Raw genomic sequence first — 13,201 nt, 5'->3', positions numbered from 1 at the left:
GCGCACGGGCGGACGCGGGGCGGGGCAGGGTGGTGGCCCGGCGCGGCAGGGGCGCGGAGTGGGCGGGCCTGGGCCGTGCCGCCGCGCGCCGGGGAGCTGCGCGGTGCAGAGGGAAGGACGCGCGCGGAGGGGTGCGGCCGCCACCCGAGGCAGGACGGCAGCGGGCGCTCTGCGGGGCCCGGTTCGTATCCCCGTCCGGCGATGCCGAGTCGCGAGGGGGCGTCGGGGCGGTGAAGCGGAGGGCGCGCGTGGGGAGCGGCCGCGGGTTAGAGGGCCGGGTGCGCGCGGGGCCTCGGTCGGGACAAGCTGCCGCGGGCCCCGGGCGGCCCCGGGCTGTCAGCGCGCGGGGCGCCCGCTGGGTCCCCGCGGACACGCGTGGCCGCGCCGTGGCTCGCGGTCTGCGGAAGCGGGCGCCGCGTGGAGCCGGGCGGGCCCGAAGATGCTGCTGTGCGCCCGCGGGCGCGGCGCGCCGGCTGCATGGAGCGGCCGCGGGGCTCCGGGCCGCGCTCCGGCGGTCCCCCGCCCGGGGCCGTGACGCCGCCTCGCTGGCTGGGTGGGTTTGTTTGGTTCCTCTTCTCCCCTCCCCTCGCTCCCCCCTCGGCTCTCTCCTCCCCTCCCGGCCCATTCACTGGGCTGCGGCGAGACCTCGCCCCTCCTCCGCGCCCGCCTCCCCGCCGCCGCCGCCTCCTCTTAATTGAGCATCTCTGCCTTGCTTTCAATGGGCCGCTGCTGCTGTCGCTGCTGCTCTCCTTCTCCGCGCGGGTTGTGGATGTTGTCGGCTCCGTGTTGTGATGACGGGAGAATGTGTGTGTGTCCCGGGCCCAGACGGATTGGTAGGTAATTCATAACTACCTGTGTTGGGTTCCCCAGGAAGAGGGGTGCCTGGTCTTGTGTATGGATGGATGGTTCTCATGAAATTTAGGAGTGAGATAGGAAAAGGGAGACAAAGGCGCTCTGGACCGGGAGAATTTCTTTGAGATCTTAGTAAGTGCGTTTTTTCTGGTAGGGACGAACGAAACTGATCAAACAAGTGCTGTGTGGTGCTTTGCGTCTTAAGGATAATGGTTTCTTCGTTCTTGTAGATACTGAGCTGTGAAATGGCTAGGCATTTCCAGAAAATGCTGGAAAACACCAGTCTTCATGCAGGGAGTTTCATGCAATCAGATTACATAAACGTAGGTTCTGATAGATGGAATGACTAGTGTGTTATTTATTTTCATTTACGTTACAGTCTTTGCAAGGCCGAAAAGCTCCACAGAAGGTGCACGGGTGACATTTTCTAATTGATTTGGTTCATAGGTTTATTGATGAAGTGGAATAATTTCTTGGCACAGGCTTTGCCCAGCACATCAGAAGGAATGGATGGGGTTCTCTCTGTTTCTGGTTACAGCACATCTTTTTATTACTCACTGGCAGTATCGGCCAATTCTTCCCAAGACTGAGATGCTGCATATAATGTTGCCTGGTCTGGGCCATGATGTTGTATGAACTTAAAAAGAAAGAAAGAATCTGAGATTGCTCCAGTTTACCAACAACTACCTTGACACTCTCTCTGCCTAATCAGGAGGCTTCTGTTTTGTTAATTTAGCAAGTTTATCAGGATTTCACAGAGATTTTTTTTAATTACAGGATGTTCAGAAGGGTATTAAGAATATTTCATTACACATCATGTCAAAGCATATAATAGCATATTGACTTGTAACTGTTTCTGCTCAGATGGAGAGGAGATACTATTGGTACTGACCAGATGGAATGCTTACTAATTACAGATCAGGCTTTCATGAATTCAACTTCCCTAAGACTATGCCTTTTAAAAACCTGTTAGGAGCTTAAGAATTGGGATGCAGTCATACGCTAAGCTTTGAATAACTGAAAGGTACAATTGAAAAAAAAAATCACTCACTCTCTCTATTTTGGCTTTTAACCTGAAATACTTTTGCTGTGAAGAAAAAAAGTGTAGAGCGCTTGAATTTAAGTATTCGGAGCACCTGCTGCATGGAGCTTTTTTGCAACCAGATGTCATCCATTTTTAATTTACTTTAAAAGCAGACAATCTGTCAGAGCTACAGGAACTTAAGGAAAGGGATAGATAGGCTCTTGCCATCTCCCAGCTCTCACATTAAGTTTTAAAGTAATACAAACTTAGAGATGTGGCGCAAAGCTTTCGCATGTCTCCTGGCTCACACATGTCCCCTTAACCTTTGGATGACTTTGAGGTATTCAGTGTGAACTGCTGTTGTTTAGGTGGTTAGTCCTGGTAAACTTTGTTGTTAGAGGATGTCTTTTTTCATCCCAGAAGGCTTACTTACGAAATCTAGTCCCCTCTATTGTGTCTCTTTTCTTTAGAAACAGGTCTCTTCTTGGCTAGTCCAGTACTTTACTACCTGCGTAAGACATTCTGAGCAACTGATGTATTTTGGTGCGCTCCACAGAAGCAGACACAAATGTGAATTTTCAGTGTTTGGTTTTCTTTCTTCCCTTGTTTTTACTTTTTACTTCCTCAATTACCCACCGAAAAGTATGTGAAAATTACTTAATAATACAACTACCACTGCACCGTGATACTTAAAATTCTTTCCTTAGTAGATTCAGCTTTTGGGAAAAAAAGTTGATGATAAGATTTGTTTCATTTTTCCTGTTTTTATTTGTTTATTTAAAGCATTCTAAAGTCTGTTTCTTGTAGTTTAAATGAATACTTGAGACAATATTTTAGGAATTCAGAGAAAATGTGTTAATGAAGATTCCTTTTTCTTGTATACATTATTTGAAATAGATATATGTTCCCTTAAGTGTTCTAGATGAATGCCTATTATAAAATACTGTTTTGAGGATACTCATAATGCTATATTGTTTCAATCTAAACCTTGGGCTTAATTTATGGGTTTTTGTCATTGTTTCTTTCCTATAACAAGTAGGTAGCTGTTTTTAACCAGAAGAGAAAAACATTTCGGGAGGAGTGAATAGGGATCTCTAGTAGATTAAATAATATTTCCATAACCTGCTTTTATGACAGCTAAGCAACGGAAATGGTAGCAGATTAATTATCATCTGAAACAGGAATTGCTTTATGTTACCAAAACCAGTTTTATAGCTACAAGAATACTTAAAATTTTTCAATCACGAATGGCACAGCAAAAGTCAGCAATGAATCAATAAATCCTGCATTTGATTTCAAAGCCTCAATACATCAAGCATGAATTCCCTCTGGTCTGATCCGTGTAGTCAGTTAAGTTTAGTGGGAAGAATCCCAGAGAGGTGAACTGTGTTTTCAGGATCACTTGGTGAACAGCAGACTTAGCCCCCTTCAGCTTGCTAAGGGGTGGTGTAGAGAAGGGAGCTTAACAAGACTCTCCGCTGAGGTGCAGAAATGCTGGAATTTCTGCTTTAATTTTGTTACGTGGAAAGTGTTCTATAGAAGTTAAAATGAACTTTATATTAATACAGAGGTATATTTATGTAACTCACTGGTAATGAATAAATACGCATTTGTTGAGGATATGTTTGGTGATAGCCATGTGCAGTTAAATGCCAGCAGTTGACCACAGGTTAAGGAACGGGTCTTCATAAATGTTAGCAGTAACTGCAAATGGGAAATCTAAGGCCCCTGTTTAAAAACCATAGAGGAGGAGAATAGTGATTGGGCAGGTAGGCTGCTGCGGCACAGTGTTACATAACTTCCTGCTCCGCTTTCTCCAGCCAGATACGTGTGCGTGCTGAACAGTTGTCTGCACTCAGACCTGCAAAGGAAAGAGAGATCCAGTGCAGTTCAGCCCTAGGATCATGAATGGCTGAGAATTTTAGTTACCATAAAACACCCTGTAGAAATTCCCTAGGACCCGGAGTTTTCATGTAAATTCCTTTAGAAAGTATTTTCAATACAGCAGAGTTTGTCAGGTAATCCAGAGTGTAACTTCTCTTTGTGTGTCTGTCTTAACTTGCTCTCCAGGAATCCCAGTCAGAACGTCCAGTCTGCCCCTGTTCTCTGATGTCATGCCAGCACCAACTCAACTGTTTTTCCCTCTCATCCGTAACTGTGAACTGAGCAGAGTCTATGGCACTGCGTGTTACTGCCACCACAAGCACCTCTGCTGTTCACCTCCGTACGTCCCTCAGGGTCGTCTGAGGTGCACACCCCACCCAGCGTATGCCACCTTTTGTAGGCCGCCGAGGGAGAGCTGGTGGCAGTGTACTCAAGGAAGGAGATACGCTTCTACACCGCAGAAATTTTACCTCACACCTCCACAAGTCAACAGCATCCTGAAGGCCAATGAATACAGTTTCAAAGTGCCGGAATTTGATGGCAAAAATGTCAGCTCCATTCTTGGATTTGACAGCAATCAGCTGCCCGCAAACGCACCCATCGAGGACCGGAGAAGTGCAGCCACCTGCTTGCAGACCAGAGGGATGCTTCTGGGCGTGTTTGATGGTCACGCGGGCTGTGCTTGTTCCCAGGCAGTCAGTGAAAGACTCTTCTATTATATTGCTGTTTCCTTGTTACCCCATGAGACTTTGCTAGAGATTGAAAATGCAGTGGAGAGTGGTCGGGCCCTGCTACCTATCCTTCAGTGGCACAAGCACCCCAATGATTACTTCAGTAAGGAGGCGTCCAAGTTGTATTTCAACAGCTTGAGGACTTACTGGCAAGAGCTTATAGACCTCAACACTGGAGAGTCAGCTGATATTGATGTTAAGGAGGCTTTAATTAATGCTTTCAAGAGACTTGACAACGACATTTCCTTGGAGGCTCAAGTCGGTGATCCTAATTCTTTTCTCAATTACCTGGTGCTCCGGGTGGCCTTTTCTGGGGCTACAGCTTGTGTGGCCCACGTAGATGGTGTTGACCTCCATGTGGCTAACACTGGTGATAGTAGAGCCATGCTAGGTGTGCAAGAAGAGGATGGCTCCTGGTCAGCAGTCACGCTCTCCAATGACCACAATGCTCAGAACGAAAGCGAACTAGCACGTCTGAAACTGGAGCACCCAAAGAATGAGGCCAAGAGCGTGGTAAAGCAGGACCGGCTGCTTGGCTTGCTGATGCCTTTCAGGGCTTTTGGAGATGTCAAGTTCAAGTGGAGCATTGACCTTCAAAAGAGAGTGATAGAGTCTGGCCCAGACCAGTTGAATGACAATGAATATACCAAGTTTATCCCTCCTAACTATCATACACCTCCTTACCTCACAGCTGAGCCAGAGGTAACTTATCACCGGTTAAGGCCACAGGATAAATTCCTAGTGTTGGCGACTGATGGGTTGTGGGAGACCATGCATAGACAGGATGTGGTTAGGATTGTGGGTGAGTACTTAACTGGCATGCATCACCAACAGCCAATAGCTGTAGGTGGGTACAAGGTGACTCTGGGACAGATGCATGGCCTTTTAACAGAGAGGAGAGCAAAGATGTCATCAGTCTTTGAGGATCAGAACGCAGCAACCCATCTCATTCGCCATGCAGTAGGCAACAATGAGTTCGGAGCTGTCGATCATGAACGGCTCTCTAAAATGCTTAGTCTTCCTGAAGAGCTTGCTCGGATGTACAGAGATGACATTACAATCATTGTAGTTCAGTTCAATTCTCACGTCGTAGGGGCATATCAAAACCAGGAACAGTGAGTGATGTTACCCTGGCAGTTCTCCAGTTCGAAGGGCAGATCAACATTTGAAAGAGACTAACAGTAAATATTCCAGTGGTTCATTCTAAACACTTCACATTGATACCCTAGCTAGCCCAGTATTCCAGATTGACTGTGCAACATGAGAGCATTATGATTGTCTGTCTTATCCTGTTGGACCTTAAGGTACCTGCACTGGAGGCAGCTCGGTTCCTTACTACAGGTGTCTTGTAAACAGTGACTTAAGAATGTGAAGATTGGCAGATAAGGTCAAAAGCAAGGATTTTTCTGGGAATATTAGCAAAGGCAAAAAAAAAAAAAAAGCCATTACCATCCCCATCTGCAGATTCCCTCCATCATAAGGATCTATTGTTCATGAGAATATTTAGTTACTGCATGAATTTTTTTTTTAAGATAAATAGTCCACGTACTATTCACATACATTTATTTTAGCCTGAAGTATTTTTTTGGGTCCATTGTTTTAAGCCATAAGTGACCATGAACCAATAAATCTGGGTTTGTAAGTTTTTGTGCAATTAAAATGTTTTCAAATGGAAAAAATTATAAACTGCTCTTCCTTCCTCATTCATGATTTCCTCAGTGTAACTGAGATATTTTGTTTTGCTACACCTAAAACACAATAAAGGTTCTTAGTTTATGTATCCTTCTAGTGTTCTAATAAATGTTACCTAAAGGGAAAATGCTTTTCCAGTTTGTATTCATGAAAAGCTTTATTTAGTTTGAAATAAAGATACTCAGAATGAAAAGAGACTGCTCTGTTTAATTCTTGTCACCTGTAGCTACCAGCATGTCACTGTTCTGTAGTCCCCAAAGTCTTGGCAAGCTGTGTGTGTGGTTGGTAAACAAACAGCTGCTGAGAAATTGTTTCTTTATTTGTGATAGGAGTTTCATGAATTTTGGAACTTTAAGAATAACATGTAATAAGTTTAAATATCAATTTGAGTAGTAAGATTTTAATATATTTGAGAACATTTTTTGTTTGTCCCCACTTAAGTCAATAAAATAATTGGACTTAAATCATTAAATGCTTTAAACATACTGTGGCTTGTAATATATGTGTTAAGATGTATACATGAGAAACTCTAAATAGTAACCTATGCATGCCTGATACACAACACTTAGTAGTGTCAAGTATTTGCCGCAGTTTCCGTAATTACCTGCAGTCCTTTCCAATACTGTCTTAAAGTAAATTAAAATAAATAGATTCAAGTAGGCTTTTTAGGAGTTTATTTGATGTACATCAAATGATAGTTTTGTTCCTGCATTCAATGGTGATCTCTGTATAGCTGTGCATATGTTCCCATCACTTATTCACTATTAAAAAAAAAAAAAGCTATGACTTTGTTTAAAATTCACATAAGTTTTTATACAAAACATGATTAGTCTATGTTGTGTAATTAGTTGGGAATATAGGAATCTTTTCAGAATTCTGCAAGATATGAACTATGTGTTCAAGGACTGCATCGTGAATCCTAAATCAATATATATGGCAGTATTGGCTGCAAACTTAGGTCTAAATAAAAGTAGACTCAGGAAGATTGCGTCTCAGAACATCATAGAATTTGTTTTCTGAAGTACTTTCTGGGTTTGTTTTTCTAAGTCAACTTTTTAAATGCCACTTTTTATTTTGGAGGGGGGAAGACTGACATACTTCTAAATTGGGACATCGAGGATGAAAATGTATACTACGGCATGAAACCCATTTTTAGGACTGTTTGGAATTGCTTTTGGAGAGTTGTGTTACATGCTGACTAATGTCGTGTCTCAGTGTAATACAGAGAGAATCAAGTTTGTTCTCTGTGCTTGTGAAAAGACAGCAATCCTTATTCCCCAAGAAGTTTTATTTACAGTCTGAAAGCCAGCCAACTTGTATAGAAATGAGAATGTGATGTCAAAATAAAAATAACTGGTTATTCAAAAACTTTTAGGTACTGTTACTTAAAAGCAGTTGTGACTTTATTGTAACTTGTCATAATTGTGACATGTCTAGAAGTAAAGTCAGTTTGTGTAAATTTTCATGAAATTTAGTCTTAAACTTGTTTCATTTATACTTTGTTACATGTGTTCAATTTCTGTATGTATATTTAGTCAGTGCTTCATGTTACATGTAATATGCCCTGAACTACTTAAAAAGGAATGGTGGTACCGTGCTTGGTTCAAATGCTGTCGATGAGAGAAATGCCCACAGTGAATTAAAGCTTTATATCTGCTTTCTGAGAGGCCTGCCTTGAGTTTTTAATAATAGTAGCATTTACTGTATGCCTTCTGTGGGTAGTAGGTTGCATTTAACTTTAGGAGCCAATAAATAAATAGCATTTAAATTATTTAAGTGCAGTTATAATTTATATTTAATAAAATAAAAAGGCTTTACATTTATGTGAAATCTGGCTGTCAGTATCCATAAAGGAGGACTTTGCTATTATGTGACTTCCTGTCCCATTCTAGTTAACCTTTCCAGATAGAAGCAGGATAGTGCAACTGTTCTAGAACTTCATGTAATTGAAGTCGAGTACTCTTCTGTGTTGCTTTTTCTTTCTTTTTTTTAAGACTTATGCTTAATGTTTTCATGGGTTCCTTTTTTTGATGAATACCCATCCCCTGGTATGGATAGACTGCCTAATTGTTGAAGTAATTTTTGAACTTTGCCCATTCTCTGTTAAATAAGTCTCCTTTTAAGCTCGTTTTCTGATGGATGGTTTCTTAGGACTACTATTTGGTTAGGGTGCAGCTGCACCTTTACAAATGAAAATGCAGGTGAGCATTATAGACCCTAATAACCTCAATGGGGAGGAGCCTGTTTTAATGCTCTAACCCTGAAATTAGAAGACACAAATTTTACATGGTAAAAAGTTTGGAGAGTCTGGCTGTCTCTACGTTTCTCCCACCAAGAAATTTATGTTCATTAACTCATTAAATGGCTCTCTTATGGGGCTGGAGAGATGGCTCCGTGATTAAGAGCACTGTCTGCTCTTCCGAATGGACCGGGGTTCAGTGCCCAGCACCCACATGGCAGCTCACAACCACCAATTCCGAGGGATCTGACACCTTCACACATAAAATGAATTATTAAAAAAGTGGCTCTCTTATGAAAGCAAGATAAGTTGTGTCAGTCATTGTTGCTAAGAATGAAGGAAGAAAGATAGCGAAGAGGTAACTCATGACAGGGATTGGGTGACAAACTGGTATTTTCTGCATTTGTTGCAGTACTGGGGACTGGACCTAAGCCCTCTGAGGTGTTAGGCAGGTGCTCTATCACTGAGCCCTACTCTAGCCCTCCTTTTGCTTTTTTGATTAGTACATATGTCACTATTTGATAAATTGATACATTATATAATACACCTTGATTTTGACACAGGTTCTTTCCAGGAAGCCCAGGCAGGTCTTGAATGTTCAAATCTGCTCTACCCTTCTGCGTACCTAGAGTAGCAGGTCTGTACCACCAGGCCCGATCCTGTTTTAGTAAATACGGCTAACACTGCTTGAATGGAGCTTCCCTGGTTATTAGACAACACATTCCTGAATTTGGTTTATTGGCTTTGTCCTTGAGTATAGAAAGAAAGAAACAACCTAGGAACCTTCTGCAGAGGGCTTCTGAAAGCCAGAAGAAAACAGGAAACAAACTAGGAACCTAGAGGGCCTCTGAAAGCCTCTGTCCTACAGACTATCAAAGCAGATACTGGGCCTGATGGCCAACTGTTGGGCAGAGTGAATGGAATTTTATGTAAGAAGTGGGAAATAGTAAGATCTGGAGAGGACAGGGTCTCCACAAGGAGAGCAACAGAACAAGAAAATTTGAACACAGGGAACTTCCCAAAGACTCATACTCCAACCAAGGACTATTCATGGAGATAACCTAGAACCCCTGCACAGATGTAGCCCATGGCAGTTCGGTGTCCAAGTGGGTTACATAGTAATGGGAAGAGGGACTGCCTCTGACATAATCTGATTGGCCTGCTCTTTGATCACCTCCCCCTGAGGGGGGAGCAGCCTTACCAGGCTGCAGTAGAGGACAATGCAGCCACTTTTGATGTGAACTGATAGACTAAGATCAGAGAGGAGAGGAGACCCTCCCCTATCAGTGGACTTGGGGAGTGGCATGCATGCAGAAAGGGGAGGGAGGGTGGGATCGGGAGGGGAGGAGGGAGGGGCTCATGGGGGGATACAAAATGAATAAAGTGTAATTAATAAAATAAAAAAGAAGGTCTCAGAAGTTGCTCAATACTTATGACCTTTTTTCATAAATAACACTTGATACTCTGGAATTTTTCAGATTTGCAAATTCAATCTTGTTAAGTTGGTGCAGTGCTATAACCACTTCCTGGAAGAGTTAAATGACTGAAGACAATGTCATTGGAATTGACTCATTGTAGTACGGAGGTCATTTCCTTTGTGTGCAGAATTAATTTACTTTGAAAGCCAAACTTAATCCCACTAAAACCTGCCTGTCCAGTTCTTAATACAATTTACCTTGGGTGAAATTTCCATTTTTCTGTAAACAAGACTCACATTACAAATCTTCAAAGTAAATATATCAAGAATGATGTTTATGTAATTAGTCTATGTTTTAGCCATTAATGATCATCCAGTGCACATATTTTAATAACCACATGATATGGAATATTCAGCCAGTATAAAGGTACATAACTTTAGGTATCTAATTGTTGCAATTTTTGAACTTTGTCCCATTCTTCCAAGGCAGCATTGGTGGGTTATGCTGCTTCTTAGAGTCAACACAATGTTGAAGAAAATTTATTCACTTCATTTTACATTAGAAATTGTATAACCATAAAGCCTACATGAACTTCAAGACATATCTTGCATTCCTCCATAGGAAGGCACTGAAGTCGGATGCAGGAGAATCAGGTTATTCTTACAACAGTCATTTCATTTGACAGTTCACAGTCAATATTTCTAACAAGTGAAATAAAAGACTTGATGCAAAGAACTAATGTTTAAAAAGAGAAGAAAGAAAAAGTGTACAAATCAACCCTTTTGCGTTGCCCACCCCTCTCCCATTCCTAGGGAGGTGGCTTCCTAAACGGGGTGGGAGAGGCCTAAAGGACTCAGTTATATAAACAAGTCAGTCAGGGCCAAAACTTCAATTTAGCACAATCCCTTCCCCAGTAGAGCTTCACCACAGGGTCCTCATGCCTTACCCCACACCACTGAATTTATCTGCAGCCCTTACAGCCCACCAAATGCCATCTAACTCACTACAGTGCTGGGAAGTTAGTAAATATATTCAGCCCCCAGAAGCCTCCAGCCCTAGGCGCTCATAACAAATGAGATACCGACAAGTGGAATAGCCAGAGATCTGTTTAAATCTCATTTGCAGTGATTGACAAAGTTGTCTTCTCAAGGACAGGAACTGTTTGGCTGGCGGTGTTGGAGAGCCCGACCCAGTGGGTGGCAGGAATGCTAAAGAATGGTAAACATGACAAGAGTCCTGAAGAGAGAGTGAAAAGAGAATGTTGAAGTAGTGATTAGATGCTGTAATCAGGGCTGGGAGCGTCAGATCCTTGGATTCCCTGGATCTGTGACAGCCGTGAAAGCATAGCAGAAGAGAGCAGTGTGCCCAACAGAGAGAAGAAAAGAGAAGATTTTAGAACACATTTTTAAGCCCTCATAGAGGCTTCTGTGTTTTATGCTATAGCAGCAACAGTTGAAACAGTAGTTAGCATGGCCATCTTGCCTTGGATTGTTAGGTAGGGAAAAAGGACAGTGTCTGAAGCTGGCCATATGGAAAGTGAGTGGATGCCCAGATGGACAGTTTTCCCAGAAGAACTTTGCTCAGAAATTCTTTTTCTCGCTGCAAACATGGGGATAGGTTAGGCAGCCTAATTTAGCTTGAGAAGAACAGAGACAGGATAATTAAAGCCCTGATGTGAGGAAAAACAGCTGTGAGACAAAGCAGACCGGAGCATGCAGACCATGCTGTCTGCAGTCATGTCTGGGTCTGTGCTGATCATGGATGCTCAGATGTCATCAGACAGAACTAGGAAGTGCCTTGGCCGGGCAGTTGTCACAGCAGTAACCACAGCTGTTTCTTGAGCACTTGCTTTGTGGCGAGCCCTGAGAAAAGTGTACGATGACATGCTTGCATTTAATCCTGGTGGCACCATAACCTCTTCTCTCGTTGGTCTCTTCCAGGGATCCAACTCTGCAGGCTCCACCCTTAGGGCTCAGTTGTGTCCCAATGCCATTTTCAGTTCAATCAACTGATCATACCAGCAGCCAGTCAGAGAGCTGGGTGATAAGGGGATATTTCCTCTTTCCCTTCTAGCTCAGGGCTACGGTCCCAGCCTTAGCAAAACCCCTTATGGGATTCCAGGACCCACTGGTGTCAAGTAACACCCTTTCCCCCTGTTGTCCTTTGAGCCTGAGGAGTTGGCATGGAAACCCTAGTTCTGTTACTTTCTGGGTGCCCCACCAATCTTTGTTCCCTCGCCATTGCCCAAAGCTCAGTAAGTAACCCATTTGAGCCGTTTAGGGTAAAGTTGGTTTTGTGCCAACTTTGAGATGAGCTTGGGTACTATATGGAAGGCTAGGTAAACTCACTGCGTATCACACACCAGACAAACAGCTATGCTTCAAAGCCTGCGTTCTCATCACCACACTGCCGAGCCTTGCCCCAAATCCAGAATGATTCCCTCGTTATCAGGAAGATCCAAGGAGTCCTTGAGAAGCAAGGGCAAAAATCCACCCGGGAAGAAGCAAAACCTGAGGTAGCCCAGCAGTTAGTATAGCATGTAGGGATGTGCCAGCCACAAATAGGTGGAGCATGGCTGAGAACATACAGCAATTGTAGCTATGGAGTTTGGAAGCAGAAGTGGCTTCTCACTCAGTAGTGTATTGCCGTGTCTAATTATTCAGTTCTCCATTTCATTTTTCGAAATGTACATGGGCCAGGCTCTGTAGCCTAGTCACTAAGGATAGCTGTTGAGGATAAAGGTGGCTAAGATAGAAGATCTGCCTTAAGGGAACTCGATTTATTTGGGAGGAAAACTGTGTTAAAGAATAATTACTTTTCTTTAATTAAGAAAGTGAAACAAGGACATGTTCCAGCCATATAGGAAAAAAAAACAAAACAACTTTCGGCTGATGTGCTACACGGTCAAAGAAGGCCTCGAAAAGTAAGATAATTTCATTAGAGAGACTGATGCTTGAGCAGAGATTTGAAAGGTGACAAGAATTTTGTCAAGCAGAAAAGGATTCAGGAATGGCATCCCCGGAAGAAGGAAGTAATTGCCTAAAGGCCTCACATATATACATGCTAGGCAAGTGTGCCACTACCAATACTCCTAGCTCTTAGATGCTACATTTAAATATCACATGCATTTTGTGAAAAGACTTTTAACCCCTATGAAAAGACTTCTAGAATATACGAAATGGAAAGAAGTTGTATAGTATGTTCTTTATGAGTTTGGTAATTCTTTTCATATAACATTTTTTTTTTCCTGAGGAATGACAGGGTAATAATACACAGTTTCTTCTATTTATTTTGTATTTTGAGATTGTAATTATGTTTCTCTCTACTCTTCCCTCCTTCCAAGCCCTATCAGTACTCTTAA

The 13,201-nt window shown here is 43.0% G+C and overlaps 1 protein-coding gene across 3 annotated transcripts; it reads left to right on the top strand.

The window, feature by feature from the left end:
* The first annotated feature begins 54 nt into the window (after positions 1-54).
* Positions 55-7,847, top strand: Pdp1 (pyruvate dehydrogenase phosphatase catalytic subunit 1). Of its 3 annotated transcripts, none has more exons than XM_021660919.2 (2): positions 55-181; positions 3,947-7,847. In XM_021660919.2, exon 2 carries the CDS (start codon positions 3,991-3,993, stop codon positions 5,608-5,610), a length of 1,620 nt encoding a protein of 539 aa, XP_021516594.1. In that variant the 5' UTR covers positions 55-181; positions 3,947-3,990; the 3' UTR covers positions 5,611-7,847. The 3 variants fall into 3 exon arrangements, with proteins under 3 accessions (XP_021516594.1, XP_021516593.1, XP_021516592.1); XM_021660918.2 differs by lacking the exon at positions 55-181 and adding an exon at positions 341-553; XM_021660917.2 differs by lacking the exon at positions 55-181 and adding an exon at positions 578-833.
* Positions 7,848-13,201: the final 5,354 nt, after the last annotated feature.

The sequence above is a fragment of the Meriones unguiculatus genome, chromosome 6 (genome assembly GCF_030254825.1).
Source record: "Meriones unguiculatus strain TT.TT164.6M chromosome 6, Bangor_MerUng_6.1, whole genome shotgun sequence".
NCBI lineage: Eukaryota > Metazoa > Chordata > Mammalia > Rodentia > Muridae > Meriones > Meriones unguiculatus.
This window is presented reverse-complemented; position numbering and strand designations above follow the sequence as displayed.

Excerpts from the sequence above, each read along its gene's own strand:
- Pdp1 (XM_021660917.2), top strand. The coding sequence starts at position 719 with ATGGGCCGCTGCTGCTGTCGCTGCTGCTCTCCTTCTCCGCGCGGGTTG. Across the intron at positions 834-3,946 it reads TCCCGGGCCCAGACGGATTG|GAATCCCAGTCAGAACGTCC; the intron begins GTAGGTAATTCA and ends CTTGCTCTCCAG.